Here is a 16,713-nt window from a genome sequence, read left to right as displayed (position 1 = left end):
TCGCATGTTAAATAGGATGAATGAGACCCATTGAATCCTCTATTCCCTAAAAGTTTGTGATGGCAAACTGCTGGAAACCCAAGGGTTTTGTTTATTTTGAGTCTGATGCCAAAATACGAACTCGATGCTGCGACTCACATCAAGTCTGAATATTATTCAAATAAATTTTCCATTCTCAGGTGACTTGTTTTGCTCAGGCTTAAAGCGTATACTTTCTAGACAAATTTACAACTGCGCTTTATTTTTAATTTTTCCCAAAGAAAACTAGCTCAGATCACACAGACTGCACCTCCAGGCAACAGCTCACCTCGTGAGTTGTGCATCCAAATTCTGTCTTATGGCTGCACGCAATTAACAAAACATCACTTATTATTGATCAAGGGATGTCTTGTGATCACTCATTAGTCTTTATCATCAACATGATACACAGAACGGCTCTAAAAACGCACATATAAATGCATGCAGGCTAAATTGAAAAGATAACACGACGGCTAAAAATAAACAGGAGCAGAAGTTGTTAAATTATTGAAAAAAAAAAAAATGCTGTTGCAGACTCCTAAAAATCTATTTAGGTCTCCAGAGAAACACCCTGCCTGCTGATATTTGTTTTGTTCCATTTGTTCTGTTTTTATTGTCTAACTACCCCGGGCCAAACCATCACAAGTGTCTAGCGGGGGGGGGGGGGGGGGGGGGGGGGGGGAAGGTTGGGGAAGCAGCCAAGTTGAGGCAACACTCTGCTGCCGTGTTCCCAGATTTACATTCAGGAGCCATTTTCTCAGCTCCCCAGAATTCAGTCTGGAGAGGTCTCTCTCTCTCTCTCTCTCTCTCTCTCTCTCTCTCTCTCTCTCTCTCTCTCTCTCTCTCTCTCTCTCTCTCTCTCTCTCTCTCTCTCTCTCTCTCTCTCTCTCTCTCTCTCTCTCTCTCTCTCTCTCTCTCTCTCTCTCTCTCTCTCTCTCTCTCTATATATATATATATATATATATATATATATATATATATATATATATATATATATATATATATATATCCACCTCTACCACTCCCTTCATTATCACAGTTCACTCTATGAGAGAGTAAAGAGAAGGAAGCAGGGGCTGAGGGGACTGGAGGGTTAAGAGGCAGAGAAGAGGAGACACTGAAAAGGTGAGAGAGAGAGAGAGGGGGGAGAGAGAGAGGGAGGCAGGGATGGAGGGAGGGAGAGAGGGAGAGAGGGAGGGAGAGTTGGGGGTACAGAGGGCTGTAGCTATCTGCTGAAATATTCATGTTGGTGCCAGCAGCTTTTCCATTCCCTCCTCAGCAGGGGGCTGCTGTTTGATACATCCATCGCTCTCTCCCCTTTCTCCCTCTCTCTCTTTGCTCCGCCATCCCCTCTCCTCCATCCCTCTGTCTCTCTTAACTCGTAGGCTAGTTGTAAATGCTCTTTAGGAGATGGAAGGTCTCTCTCTCTCTCTCTCTCTCTCTCTAACCAACCTGGACAAAGCTTTATGACTTCTGAGACACAGCCCGTTTTCATGAGGTGAAATTACCTCTAACATTAAATGCAAGTTTGTTTGTTTTTTAAACCCTACTTCATGAACAAAATTATCCTAATTATTAAAGCAGTGGTGATATTAAAGTGTCTTAGTGCAGTTCGCAGTGAGTGCTGTAAAGCCACGTGAATAATCGATAACATTTTAACAATGAAAATGATAACATGACAAGTTACGACATGATATATTATGTCCAATAGCTGGTCGAACTATGACAACTGTGACAATTCTGACCACACAGATGGACTGCAAAAGAATATTCAAACTATTTGAATTTATATTCACTGTGATTCTGGCCAAGTGCTGTATCCAGAGGTTCTGTCCTCAGTGCATTGGTCACATACCACATATTGTATGTATGCATATGTACACACACACACACACACACACACACACACACACACACACACACACACACACACACACACACACACACACACACACACACACACACACACACACTACAATGAAATTACTTACCTTGTGATACCACCTCCCTTCGTCTAACTGGCAGCCAATCAAACGTAATGATATTTGAATTGGGTTTTTTTTTAAAGACATTGTTAAAACAATAAAGCCAAAAACTGAGAATAGGAGACATTTTAAACAGTCGCACATCATCTTTTAACTGTCTCACAAGTAATTAACTCAAAGTCAGAAATGTGAAAGCAGCCATGACTTCCTCCCAGGGATTTTATAATTAGGGCCACGCATTTCTTATTTTTGCACTGAGCGTCAACCTCAAAAAGCTAAGGGCAAGTTGAACACCAAATCACACTTATTTATTGAAGGCTCACTGCCACAGTATGTTTTGCTTTCGCCAAATACATGTGGACAGGAACTCTCCCCGGTAAGAAAACTCAAATTTCACAAACAATAAGGAGTCATGCCCTTCTTTAAGAAAAGAAGCTGACTGTCAGAAATGTGTGTCCAAGAAAAAAATTTAGTTTTTAAGTGCCCCGTAACAAAATATGTATTGAATGAAAATCAAGATCTCAGTTAACTGTAAATGTTTGAGGCATTCAAACTTTTCCTGTCAGATCCTCCAAAAACACTGGTCCAGGGGCCTTTTTCACATCGACAAGGAAACAGTCCACGTGAAACACTGCTGAAGATATACAGGCAGTAGTTTCAGTCTCAGAGGGCGAGGTTGTGCCTTTCGGTGAGTAACCACATCATTTTATTTAGAACTGATGTCAAGACCAGTGGTTAAACAGGGAGGGGCTGCGATTATGGTTATGCTGTTTGCGCGCATGATATCGGTGCACATATAAATATACATGCGTGTGTGTGGGTATGCGTTTGTGTGCATGTGCATGTGTCGTTAACCAGTCCATGTGTTGGGGTTTTGACAGATGTTGCAGAGGCAAAGGATTAGTGCATGTGTCTTCAAGTGTGTGAGTGTGTGTGTGTGTGTGTGTGTGTGCGTGTGTGTAAAAATATCCTTACCACAGTAGGAAGCCATAGTGACCAATTACAGTGCAGCATCTGGGCTTCCACACATTTATTAGTGTGTGTGTGTGTGTGTGTGTGTGTGTGTGTGTGTGTGTGTGTGTGTGTGTGTGTGTGTGTGTGTGTGTGTGTGTGTGTGTGTGTGTGTGTGTGTGTGTGTGTGAGAGTTCAGGCTGAGTTCAGGTTATTCACATCTTGGCGTGCCGAGTGTCAGTGTATAACAATGATGAGGCTTTGTGTCACAGCAGCAAAATCTAAACACACTCAAGGGAGACGACAAAGCGAGGGAGAATTAGAGGAGGGTGGGGTAGAAAAGAATAAATAAAGAGGGCAAAGCAACATAGATAATCAGAGACGGGAGTAAGTAAAGAAGGGATGGAAGAGGATGAAAAAAACAAATCTCTATCATTTCCAGCAGAGATACGATACACATGGTTTTCTTCTTATCCACTATGACAGACAAGAACTGTACCTTCTTGAAGAAGGTACAGTTGGAAACTACAAAACATACACGTCTGCAAATTTTTAGTCCATTACGTAATTCACCCTGGAGTTTGTGGAAAAAAGTAATTCCACTCATTTCATTTCCTCATTTTCAATTACCCCACTCTGAGATTGTGATTACTTGGCACACTTTCTAACTATCCTGGAACATGGTGAGCCACTGGCTGGCAGCTTGTATTTTGTTCAAATGAATAAAATGAATTGTCAAGTAAGCATATGAAAAGTGTTTCTCAAATATTGTTATAAATATTCCTAAAAAATGTCTAATTTAGAAGTTGATTTTTTTTCCCCATAAATATACTATTTATCTATATGTTGTTCGAAATAGTTTATATATACAATAATATGTCTTTTATAGCTTTCTTACAGGACCCCTGGGTTAATAACCCCAAATCTATGATTGACAATAACACATCTTAAAAGCATTTTATTATTTCCATCACCACTAATTAAATGATGTGAAATCTCATATAAGAGCCTGGCGATAAGGACATAGTTGCAATCACACACATAAAAACTCAACAAAAGCGGGGAAATAACCGGAAATAACCATTAATCACCTGTGTGCTTCTTGAGCCTTTGTGGTATTTCAGGGAATTAAAGGAGAAAGCCAGTTTTAATTGAACCACTGAGACAATTGATTGAGCTTAATTTTAATTACTTTGGAGAATCTGCAGAAGAGGCTACTACAGGAAGCATGGGGTTATTGATGGGGAGTAAATCCAGCTCTCGTTCTGCTAATTATGATTATAAAGACCATGCTGGCTGCAAAGGAGATAGTCATTAATAGGATCCATGTCTACCACCTGTATGTGCTGGGTTTTCTGTTTCTCTAATTTAGTAAGTGATGTCATGCAATTGTAATTATTTATCAAGATTCATTCTCCCGAAACACTACAACCTGCAAACAGTCATAATAATATGTGTGTATTCTTAAAGCAGACTTATTTTCAGCAACTTGGCCCAGCCGACGTGAATGATGGTCAATTTATCTAGTGTGCGAATAAAGCAAGTCACAAAATCAGAGTTGCAGGTGGGGCAGCACGAGAACGAGACGAGGTTGGATTTAGACAGTAAAAACACTGGAGGTGTCAAACATGAGAGGGTTGAACTCGGCCCGTAGGATGACCTCGCAAAGTGTGGTAATAACAAAGACCATATTACCTGCAAGTTGTCAAAGGAACTGCTGCTCCTAAGTTGTCCACTGGGGGATGGCACCGATTCAAAGAAAGTAGAGTGTTACGCAACACTAAAACCCCCAAACTCAACAACAAACGATGGAAAGGAATGCCGTTAAAACTAATAATCTTACCTTGATCAAAAGAGCACACCATGAGGCCAGGTTTGTGAAAACAGGCTGAAGGCTGCAGAAACGTAGTGTTGTGACAGGCTTTGCCCAAAATGAGTCTGACAAGAAACACAGATAAGAATGATTTCATATTGTATTTTTTTATAACAATTTTTTTTTATATAGTTACACCATCATTTTATGCTTGAGTGTGACCCATGAACTGCTTTAGACAAACTACTGCTGAACATGTTGTTTATTGTAGCTTTCCTGTGTGTATTCAATGATGCACACACTAACAATGGCTTTTAATATATAGACATTATTCCAGACACTGAACCAGCACCACACTTGCTCACTTTAGGGAGGATTAAATAAATAAATAAATAAATAAATAAATAAAAATGCAATTAGAGTTTGGTAAATGCTGCCAGCAAACTTGTTAACATCTACTAATTGGGAGATTCACAAAAACATTCATTTCAGAATGAAACACGTTTTTGTTTTACAGCTGAATAGGGATGTAGCTTAAAATTATAGTTTTAAAACAAACATAATAAAATCAAATAATCAAATATTCCTGCTTGAGATCTTGCACAGCACAATAATCCACATCTGGGGTTTGTCAAGAAATTCTTCCAATGTTTAATTTGACAGTCATGAAAGGCACTGAGATTGCATTTCCATTTTTAATTAATAGACTGAAAGTGAAGTGACCACAGACCAACAGAGAGATAATGAGCTGGTTCATGGCATATAGGGAGAATCTATTGATGTGAAGGGAGAAAAATATCCGGGACTGAACAGCTGTCCACTATCTTTTAGTTTTGTTATGTTATTGGCTCAATACCTCGAGGAACAAGACAAAAGGTGCATTTATTGGTTGAGTAAATGAGAGAGAGAGAGAGAGAGAGAGAGAGAGAGAGAGAGAGTAATGCAGTGTATAGATTGCTGCAGTGGATATATTGCTGTTGGTAGCAGAATGTGCCCAGCAGGGCAGAATTAGTCTATCAAGTAAGATAAAGCATGTACAATATCTAGTCGGATAATGCACGGTCCAGGATATTGACTGCAGCAGAACACCACAAAGCATCTTAATGTGAAGGTTATTGGTCTATTTGTTTGCTTCTGAGGCTGTGGAGGGTGGGCCAGGGATCCAACTCAATCAAGCTCTTTTCTAATTTCACACAACAATCTCACCGACTTTATATCAGTTGTAGTTTAATCTATAGTCAATGGGCTATTCACATATCACTTCAGTAGAATAGGGGGTAGATCTTACTGTGCTGCTTGTGAAACTGCTGCCTCAGCCAGGAAGCACAAAATCACATTTCTATTTCATAATCAGTATTTTGTCTGAAGTGATGTGAGGTAAACAGACCTCTAGCAGAACAACTACATTTTAGCTGCTCGGAAAAGTTTCCTTTTCATTGGAGGCTAAGTGAATAACACACACACACACACACACACACACACACACACACACACACACACACACACACACACACACACACACACACACACACACACACACACACACACACACACACACACACACACACACACACACACACACACACACGTACGCATTAGTTTTTCTCATACAGCCACAGCCACATGTAAACAAACAGGAGGGGCAAAAGCAACGTACCTACCCATAATGCAGACAACCCACCACCCCAGGAAGCCTGGCGGGGCCCAAACCCTGATTTTATTTGCCCCTGTGCTGTCTTTGCTTCCGACGGTGCGCCGTGTGGGACTACTGCCCCCTTGTGTTCAGACTTATTGACTATTTCCCATGCTGCACTGCAGTGGATGAAATAATCAAAGCAAAGCTTCCGCAGGATTTCCTGTGGAAAACTTTCTCCAAAACATTGTTTTCAGTGGGAATATCTGAGAATCACAAAAGTTGTCGAAGAGGAGTTTGTCTCTAAGGACTGTTTTTTTGCATTTATATGGTGGAAAGTGGAGAGTACCCATAGGTGCTGGTTGATGACTGCCCCTCCTCAAAATAAATGAAAAATAAATAAATACATATGGACTACTCCAGAAATGGCTCTTAAGAAGATTCGTGGTGTAATCCAATGACTGGGGTAGGGATTACTCTATCGCTTCACAGCAAGTCATTCAGCCGGGGTCTTTGTAGTGTGAATGGTTTGCTATTGGTGACTCCAAAATGTAAAGGAGTGAATGTGAGTGCCACTCTGAGAGGTAGAACATAGGCTGTTTTTGTTAATCAACCTACAAAATTAACATGCAATTTTCATTTTTGCCTGTTCTTGTCATTAATCTAAAGCCTACAAACAGGATACTGTCACTGAAAGCAATTGGTTACCTTTGGGAGTGGGGGGGGGGGGGGGGGGGGGGGGGGGGGGTTTTACAATGCAAACTTGTTGCACAGATTTATTTTCTAAAGTTTTAATGTCTTCATGGTGCTTTCATCACTTACAATTTAGACGTTTTGTATCTTTCTGTTAGACAGCAGCTTTTTAAACAGGAGTGTGTTCGCTTTGCATGCACTAGATTGTAACAATTTATTAAGTACTCTTTTGTTTTTTCATAATCTAATTTTCTCATATGCTTTAAGCTGACCTCTATAGAGTCTCTATACCAGTTCTTGACAAATAGAGCATCTTAAATGCACCATACAGGGAGAAAACAAATCACGTGTTTATGTTTCTGTGTTGCATTGATTCAAAAATAAAAACACTGGATTCTGTTCAGGCTGAATTTCACAGCAGTGCTGAAAGTAGTGACAGCTGGAAATGCATATCAACCTACATAATAAATAATTGTAGTTAAGGGGCTAAAACATGCAAAATTATAGGTGGTGGGTTGTGAGGCCCCTCACACAGACACCACCACTCCGTCTTGCCAATCAGCAACAATTATCATCAGCGGCGGAACTGTCATTATCAGTGAGGCAGATTTCACACTGCGCTCCTCTACTTGCCTCGGGCTATGAATACCTCTGAGGGGACTGTCATCTCCATTTCCATCATGCTTATTGTCACCTCTCCGTGTAATGAAGCATCCTTGCAGCATTTGTCACTTGACCCCTCCCAACCCCAGAACATTAAACATTCCTATATCTGACTCACAACAAGTGCAAACTTTACAAAACAGATCGAAATAATAATAAGAAAAAAATCCCATCGTCCTTCCTGGAAGAAAAAAAAAAAAATGTTTGTTTCATGTCCTTGCTGGATTCCGGGACAGGATCATAACATCCTCTGCTGCAGTAACGACCTCCTCGAAGGCAGACAGCCTGTGAGAGTCAGTGCATCATGGAGAGAGCGGCTGTCGTGCCGGGGCCCAGGAGCCAAGCAGTACCAGTGTACAACAACGCAACCTCCAGTCTGGCCTTCGACCAGCATTTCACCTCCACCGCCAAAGGAAGACTCCTCCTGGCTGAGATAGTAAGTAAAATATTTGAGACGTTTGAAGGCTGGGCTTTGTTGAAGAAACTGCTTGGACATTACGCTGATGACATTCACACCACTAACATTTCACACGTAATGAATGAAATTCTCATAAAAGTAACAACATTGTCAACGAATTACATCTTTGTGGCATCTTTTTATTCCCCAAGTCGAGTCACAGAAAATCCTGAAACTGCATTTCTTTGAAAATAGGAAGTTAGCCATAAACACCAAGTGAAATCAGCTCTTCCTCTTTTCTCCCCCTCATTGTCTCCTTTCCTTTCAAAATCAGCTGAAGGAAAAATAAGTGGGGATAGGCTTTCTGTAAATACAGCCTGGCTGGCTGCCATGTGAGAGCCGGACAGCTCCGTCAACTCGTTCAAAAACACTGTTTTTCATGCACCAGTTTGTCATTTTTCCTCAAACCTGCAAGTTTATGTAAATCTGAGTCTGAGTCAGTAGTATGTATTTGCTTATCTCGCAATCATAGATATATTATATGTTGATATATGTTAAAGTACAAAACTAAGTGGGGGTTGAGTCACACAGATGACAAGGATGCATTATGAAGTGTATTCAACAGTTGAAGGTCCTGTGTGTGATTTCTTTCTATGGGAAACATGCTCAGTTCACAGTCCAGTTTCAGGCCACAAAACATTTGCTTCCCGTGATATGAAACATCCAGCAGGAATCTTTTGTTGTGAAAAAGGAAGGGTGGGCTTTGGAGTCGACATGAGAGGAAAGAGAGTCAGCTAGTCACCGACAGAGCACATTTATTCAGAGCAAGATAAGTGTATTCAACGGGGACGTTACTCACTGATGAGCAATATGAACAATGCTGATATTGATCAGTGTTGGTGTAGATCAAATAAATATGATGGATGGCCCAGACTTTCACCACCTTTCGGCCTGAAAAGATTCGTAGTGTGTATACATGTTATTTACAGTAGTTCACTCAGTCTCCTCCTCTCTTCCAGGTGTGTGGTATGTTGGTGTGGATTCTTATTGGCGGTACAGATTATTTCCAACTGTCGGCTCTCTGCTGGGTCATGTTTTCTTCCATCCTCTTCTGGATTCTGACAGTTTGCCTATTTATTATTTACCTCGCTGGAGCCCACCACAGGATACCTAGGGTCCCCTGGACAACACTGGTAATGCACACAGCCATAATGCTTTCACAGAATTAACAGTTACACTAATGCTGCTGTTCACCAAACAGCTGTTTTTATAGAACGTTAATAACTGCTATCACCTATTTGAGCTTCTCCTTCTAAATTATTAACATTTATTTATATTATTTATATGCGTCTATTCTACACGCGAACAAGAAACAAACAAAAAAAAAGTGAGTCACAGATGGGTTTTTTTTGTGAAGAGTTATATCAATATCAGGACTCAATATATTTCCTCTAATCAGTTTCTTCTGTAGTAAATATCTGTTTTGTCCTTTTGTTTGATCTGCATCTGACTATGTGTGTTGTTTGTCTCCTCCAGTCCCTGTGCGTGGATTGCAGTGCCACAGCCTTGTATCTGGTGGCAGCAGTGGTAAACGCGCTCTGTGTCAAACAGGCCACCAGGGGGCGACATAACTATAACTGTTGGGCAGCATCAGCAGTAAGTCACTTGGAGCTGCTCAGAGGACTATTTATATATTTATATGTTGTATATATATATATATTTTTTTTTATTTTAATTTAATTTAATTAATTTATTTATTTTTTAAAGTGGGATACATTCAAGAGAAGGCTGCTTAGATATGTATCTATTTTTTATTTACATTTTTTAAATATGTAAATAAATGTATGGCCTGCCATCAAAGAGATGTTGATGTCCTAAACAAGGTGTTTGCAGCAAAATTGTAAAAAATAAGACACTTGTGGTCTCTGAACCAGAGATTGAACCCATCCGAGATGCATGACGCCTTCATTTACTGATTTGATGACAACATCGGGCTTGGAAAGTCCCAAGGAGATAGGGTTTCACAACTATTCTCACAAACTTAAGAGCTCTGAACTTCGTATGACATTAATGTTTTGTCATGTTTCTAAAGGGAACAATGACACACATAATAGGTTCAGTGTAAATGTCATGTTAGTGGCACAATTAATTCAATACATTTGTCATAAACTATGTATAATCATTTTACAACCATCAAAGCAACCTGAGTTGAATCGGGGAAGCTGAAAAGACAAAACAGTTTTGTGAATACGGGCATTACAACTGATAAACCTTTGGATTCTGTGAGAACAAGAAAGAATCAAAGTAACAACTAGTGAACCAGGCATTAAATACAGTTTGTAACACTTCTCAGCTGTGCATCAGGACTACTATTTTTCTTTACACTAAACATGATGCGTGAAGGTTTCTATTTTAAAACATTTCATTGTTTCCCTTATATTTTCGATTTTTCCACAATGTAATCTTGTTTTCCACTCTTCCTCAGTTCTTTGCGTCGCTCACCACAGTCTGCTATGCAGGAAGCAGTTATCTGAGCTATTGGGTCTGGAAAACCCAAGAAGAGGAGCAGTAGTCTCACCACTTCCTGTTGTGCTTTGACCTTATTCAATTATGCGCCTGGGGGTGAACAGCAGCTGAGGCGAAGGGCTGACTTCATAGCCTCAAAGTTTGATGGATGCTGATTGTATATTTATTTTTGTATGTCATTGAAATCACTTAGCTCTTAGAACATTTTGTCTCGAGTGTAAAAATCAAGTGTGCATACATTTCAACAGTTTACCGTTTCAAATAATATTTTGTTTGAAAGAATCACAAACAACCAAGTTGCTTTATTTTGTTGTATTCTTTTCAAATAACTGGCAAAAAGCATGACAGAAGAAGGAGAGAAAAAATATCCCATTGACCAAACCCTGTTAAACATCCCACTTGTAGTAAAGTTATCCATAAATAAAAACCATACTGATATCCCTGTAACTTCTTCTAGTCTCTACAATAGACATGTGTAGCTTCCATTAGCAGTGGAGAAAAAAGCAGCTTTGTTTTTTAACCGCTGTGAATCTGCAAAATGTATTTATTGCTCCTGTTTGATATAAAACACTGGATTGATCTTGTATAACCAGCATCGCTTCTGCTTGTTAAATGATTCACACATTGTTGTTTCACAAGCATCGCTTTTACACTGGGATGAAAACGTTAAATAGACCGAACCTGTACTGTAGCAATTGTCTCCCAAAAAAATAATCATTTTTTCAAGCAAATACATTTTGGATCATTAATGGCTGCTTTCATCATTCATAACTTATGGAGTTACTGTGTTGTTCCCATTCACGTTGGCCAATCCCCAGTGAGCCCCCAGCGAAGTGATCCCTGCGTTATTGAAGCGCCCACTCAGCATTTTGAGCTCTGCACCCAGATGTTCGGGGTACATGTTGAAGGAGAACTGTAACACAGAAGCAGACGTTAATACACATAGTCTTCGGAATTTCTTTTACTAACTTTTTCAAACTGAAAAAAAAAAAAATGTTATGAGTGACCTGAGTTGGCTGGCCTGCCATCAGAAAGCGTCCTTCAGAGGTCACAAAGAATAGTTGATAAACGTAGATGGAATGGTACTTTCCAGAGATCTGCAGGAAAATATCAATAAATTACATCTTCTCTACATGATGATAATGATATGATGATGACAGTCTGAGCTAAAATTTAACCCTGAAAAGATACTGTCATAATTTAAGCAACCTAAATATCAATACCATCAATCAACACCCACTATAATGGCTTCAATCATTTAGGAACGTTGACACTTTTGTTTGTTATTTGTGTGTTGTTGTTTTTTTTAGTAAGTCATAGGCTTCTACCTGAACAATTGTTTCACCATCATGTAATTCCAGCTCCAGGGCATTTCCAATTTGCAGTCCAGCAACGGGTGTCCAAATGAAATCGTAGCGCAGCTGAATTCTACAACAAGACAGCAAACAGATTCTCAGTCCGAGTTGTCATATTCCTCCCGATTCAAATCATTATTGGGCTTCTGCAGGGCGAGTCACGGACTGATTCATATGATTCATGTGAATCAGAATTCACACGGCAAACATATTTTGCACCAGTGAGAAGGTGTGAAAAGTCTGATCCCAAAGGAAATATTAGGTGTTATTGGAACAAGAAACATACTGCAAAGCATATATATTGCAAGGAAATATCTTAGTAATACAATTTGAAATAATGACTGTTCAAATACACATTGTTAAAGGTATAGTAGAGGATTTTCTTCTTCCGGGTGGATCATCAAAGTAACTGGTCCTCCCAATTGTCAATCATTCTGGTGATATATGACGTAAGCCCGTCGTACGTGCCCGTCCCTGCGCGCAGCTCACTCCACACGGTCCTCATAATGCCGGTGGCCGACCCGACGCATTATTCTCGGACATTTTTACACAGTTTCACCCCCTCTGGTGCAAATCTTCTTGTAAAGTGAGCTTATGTGAGCGATGCCGACTTATGACTTGTAAACAGAGCGTGCACGAGGAGAACTGGGCTCGTGCATGTCTCTCGCACGCGTTTTAGTAGGCGTTCCGTCTCGGGAGCAGGTACAGCGTTGCGCATGCGCATTTTTTTCAAACGGTGGAGAGGGCGGTTCTTTCCTAAAATTCCTGAAAATCCTCCTGTATACCTTTAAGGTGAAATCAACCAACGAGGACATCTCTATTTCACAAAAAGAGCTTTCGGTGCGGCTTCCCTCCCCCAAAATCACTTTCCACTAAAACATCCAAGCAATTAATTTGTAGAAATAGTTGACAGTCTGTACAATTCTGTGAATCACAAAATGTACATCCAAGATTACACATGTCTTTGAATTGTAGGAGCAGAGTTTTGATGAGTTTTCTCCTGTGTATCTGGAGCCACCTCAAGCAGTATGGTGGACAACATTGATATCGGTGTCTTTTACTAGTCTGTTGTTTTTTGTTTTTGACAAAAAGTAAAATATTTATTCTGAAGTTGAACTAAATCTTCATCAGAAATTCATTGTTCCACACGTGTGACTCTGGTTTCAAAACAATTAATGAGATAGCATGTTTTAGGTGTATGATCTAATATAAGGAAACTTCACACACCGCTCCACCACTATCATGCTCATCAATGAAACATTTCAGCTGGTTTTGCTTCAGCTGAACAGCTGCTGACGAAGGAGAAGACTAAAGGATCAGACATCCACACCATCCAACACATACGGATGAGAAAGAATTGAGACTGACCCTGTGATGTAGGCAGTTGAACGTTCCCAGAGCCGGACTCCGGTGATCCTTCCATCTCCGTCTGTGGAGAAGGAAGTACCACTGCCGCCTCCAACGGCATTAGAGAAGGAGTACAAATCATTTGCTGTTAAAAAGAAGAAAAGAAAAACAGTAATCAACAGATTAGAATCTAGACGTTAATTTTAAAAGCATGACTGATGCAGAGGGGATGAGATCCTACTTTCTGCCAGGCAGCCGGTGCAGAGCACGACCAAGACCAGGAGGGAAAACATGGTTCGGTGTCAAAGCAGGGATCAAAACTGCAAAGTGAAATTACAGCAAAGCAAGAAGATTATTTTACAGGAACATTTTCCTCCAGTAAGTGTGAGAAAAACTTACCGAAAGTGAACACAACTTCAGTTGATCTTGGTGCGCGCGTTAAGCTCTTCAAACTTACCAGCAGTTGGGATCCTGAGCAAAGACAAGGAGCATGCAGAGATGAAGAGGCTTTTATCCATCGTCGTCCTTTAACCCCCCCCCCAACCACCACACTCATGAACGCACAAACACACCCAACTGCATACCGACCTGGCAGCTCAAGTAAATCACCCTGTAAAGTCCAAAACCAACATGGTATGCGACAAATACTTTCATTTGTCCTTTTCTGAAACTGGTTCAGAGCCTCGTTTTCTCACGGTGAAGTTTGCTTTTGATTGTAGTTAATGACTTTCATCAGTCGAGGAAACATTAGTGTTCCCTTTTCATTTTTTGACACTATAAACCAAAGATGGTTTATAAAAACCACATAAAAAAAACCATATATAAAAAACCAAACCTTTTAATTAGGTTCTTCTAAATATAGTAATAATAAGTGCAACATGTGTTTTTCTTGGCATGAGTTGTATAACCTGAAGGAATTCTCAAAGTGTTGTTCTTGATGAGCTGGATCTGAAAATTCCTCATGTTTCACATGAATGACCAGGAAATAACGCAAGAGGAAATTGTCGCATTCTCTTCATTCCAACTGATTTTACTGGAAGCCCTGTATGTCTCCAGTCACACAGTCCTCACTTACGTATAATCAGCCTTCAACAACGCATCCAGCACAAAAACAAGGCAAGGTAGCACCAGATCAAAAATGTTATCCGAGTTATTAGATGTAATACATAATATACATTATATTGAATTGTATGTTGTTTTGTTTTTAATATATTCTAGTACAATGAAGTGGGACAAATTTAGAATATAAAAAATATATAAATATGAGCTTTGGCTAAATATAGAGGACACGGTGATCCAAATTCCAAATGTATTCTATAAGTATGATATAGTTTGTTATGAATCCATTCGAATTTTGGAAATAGAGAAATACATGCACCTATGTTGGAAGTGACCAAACTAACAAAAATAAATAAATGATCAAAAAACTACCTGAATGGCAGAAAAACATGACTCCATTAAGCTAAAAGTACTTATATCCCTTTGAGCTTTTTGTATTCAGCCCACCCATTAATTATTAATTTTAAGGACAGATACGAGCAGCCCCTTTGGGGCGGTTGGGGATTACACGGTTTGCTCAGGATTTCAACCAGCAAAGCTCGAGCCCACCACTGCTGTGGGTACTTCAACCAAGGATAGAACAGTGATGGCCTAAAGGTTAGAGAAGAGGACTTGGGATCGGGCGATTGCAGGTTTGAATCCCACAGATTTCTTGTCACTACTGTGGCACCCTGAGCAAGAAACCTCAACCTCCATCAGCTCTCTGGGATGTGGTTTGCCCCTCTGTACCATACAGGGTTGGTCAATATGGGGTAAAAGGTAGTTTCTAACTGATTTGTTTCTCTAACCCTCTGCTTTGCATATTAGCATTAATAATGACATGGAATATCTCTCAGATACTGATGAATCACTTTGTTTGTTTTGTTTTAAAGAGGGAAAGTCCAGTTTCCACCCACTGCTGAGAAATACTTGTTTGACCTGTTTGAAAGTTTGCTGATGGAATGAGAACAGAAAACAGAAACATCACAGCTGAAGTAAGCATACCAATACTATTTCTAAATAATTAAAATTAATTAATGTGTTGTTATCACACCTTTCTTTTAAAATGGACCCAGTGACGCACACAAACAGAAGCTCGGCGCACCTGAAAGTATGCGTTATAGCTTCACCGGGCTGTTTTATTGTTGGCACTGTTCTGTATTATTATGTTTGATGATCATTTGTGAAACGCCTTAAAGTGAATAAAATTTTTGTCATTTTTGGTGGAACGTTTGGTTGAGTAACAACTGACACTTTCTATTCAAATGTCATTAAATATAAGTACTTTGTATGTGTAAATTGCTCTCAAGAAGAAAACATTGTGATGATCTCACCTCAGTTCATAGATGGAGCTTTAATTTTTAGGTTCATTCAAATGTGGGGGCTTTCAAACGCTATCATTTAAGAGTATAAGTTGTTATTTCCTTTCTAATTTTGAAACATGCTTTACTGTCAGGGTGTACTACATGCCACTTCCTGCTTCAGAGTGTAGTTTCCAGAAAATCGCATTGACCGAGTAAGCGCGCGCACACACACACACTCACACACACACACACACACACACACACACACACACACACACACACACACACACACACACACACACACACACACACACACACACACACACACACACACACACACACACACCAACACCATTTAGTTTTCCACTATAAAGTGAACCTTTACAATACTTTATTATTATGATCCTGTTGTCTTTTCCTTATGATGTCAGTTCATCTCTTTTTTAAATATTTGTTTTCTATCATTATCGTTTGATGAAGTCTCTTTATATTGCTTTTTTGCATGTATGTTTGAAGTCCTCTGTCAATCTCCATTTCCCTGTACCGTTTCTCAGTTGAACATGTTTTGAACATCTTGATGAACTCTAATCTTATTTTGGTCTGGATTATTATGGCTGCAGTTGTTATCATACATTTATCAAGCTGATACTCAAGTCATTGAATAATATTCCAGTATGGGCTGTTTAGGTCGTTATTATTGAATTACCCTATTGACGTCATTCATGAATATATCATTTACCAGTGGCTAATGATTTCTCTCTTCAGGTTCAAAAAGTCAAAAAGTCAGGAAGATACAACCAGGTTCTATATGGTTACAGTCAAAAAAAAAAAAAAAACCTAACTTAAATGCTTCCTCTAACTAATTTCTCCACTAGATGCCCCTATTGAGCTTCCGCAGCCAAGAAAACCTGCACTCATGCCTTCATTTATGCATGGCCCGGGCTGTCGCCATTACATTAGATTGCAAGTTGAGCTTGCAGGTTGTATGTC

The 16,713-nt window shown here is 39.7% G+C and overlaps 2 protein-coding genes across 3 annotated transcripts; one reads left to right on the top strand and one right to left on the bottom strand.

Annotated features, from left to right (window-relative positions):
- Nucleotides 1-8,060: 8,060 nt before the first annotated feature.
- On the top strand, nt 8,061-10,855 carry cmtm8b (CKLF-like MARVEL transmembrane domain containing 8b; the record flags this gene model as incomplete). The annotated part of the gene is made up of 4 exons (XM_080500381.1): nt 8,061-8,192; nt 9,173-9,346; nt 9,690-9,809; nt 10,639-10,855. 4 exons carry the CDS (start codon nt 8,061-8,063, stop codon nt 10,723-10,725), a joined length of 513 nt encoding a protein of 170 aa, XP_080356507.1. The 3' UTR covers nt 10,726-10,855.
- Nucleotides 10,856-10,962: 107 nt separating this feature from the next.
- LOC308133104 (zymogen granule membrane protein 16-like) lies at nt 10,963-13,894 on the bottom strand. 2 transcript variants are annotated; one of them, XM_080500382.1, is made up of 6 exons: nt 13,839-13,894; nt 13,623-13,701; nt 13,403-13,526; nt 12,008-12,107; nt 11,687-11,776; nt 10,963-11,592 (listed from the first exon to the last, which is right to left on the bottom strand). In XM_080500382.1, exons 2-6 carry the CDS (start codon nt 13,672-13,674, stop codon nt 11,452-11,454), a joined length of 507 nt encoding a protein of 168 aa, XP_080356508.1. In that variant the 5' UTR covers nt 13,675-13,701; nt 13,839-13,894; the 3' UTR covers nt 10,963-11,451. The 2 variants fall into 2 exon arrangements, with proteins under 2 accessions (XP_080356508.1, XP_080356509.1); XM_080500383.1 differs by having other exon boundaries at nt 13,781-13,855.
- Between the last annotated feature and the right edge of the window lie 2,819 nt (nt 13,895-16,713).

This window comes from Blennius ocellaris, assembly GCF_963422515.1.
Source record: "Blennius ocellaris genome assembly, chromosome: 8".
NCBI lineage: Eukaryota > Metazoa > Chordata > Actinopteri > Blenniiformes > Blenniidae > Blennius > Blennius ocellaris.
Note: the sequence above shows the minus strand (reverse complement) of the source record. Positions and strands in the feature narration are given on the sequence as shown.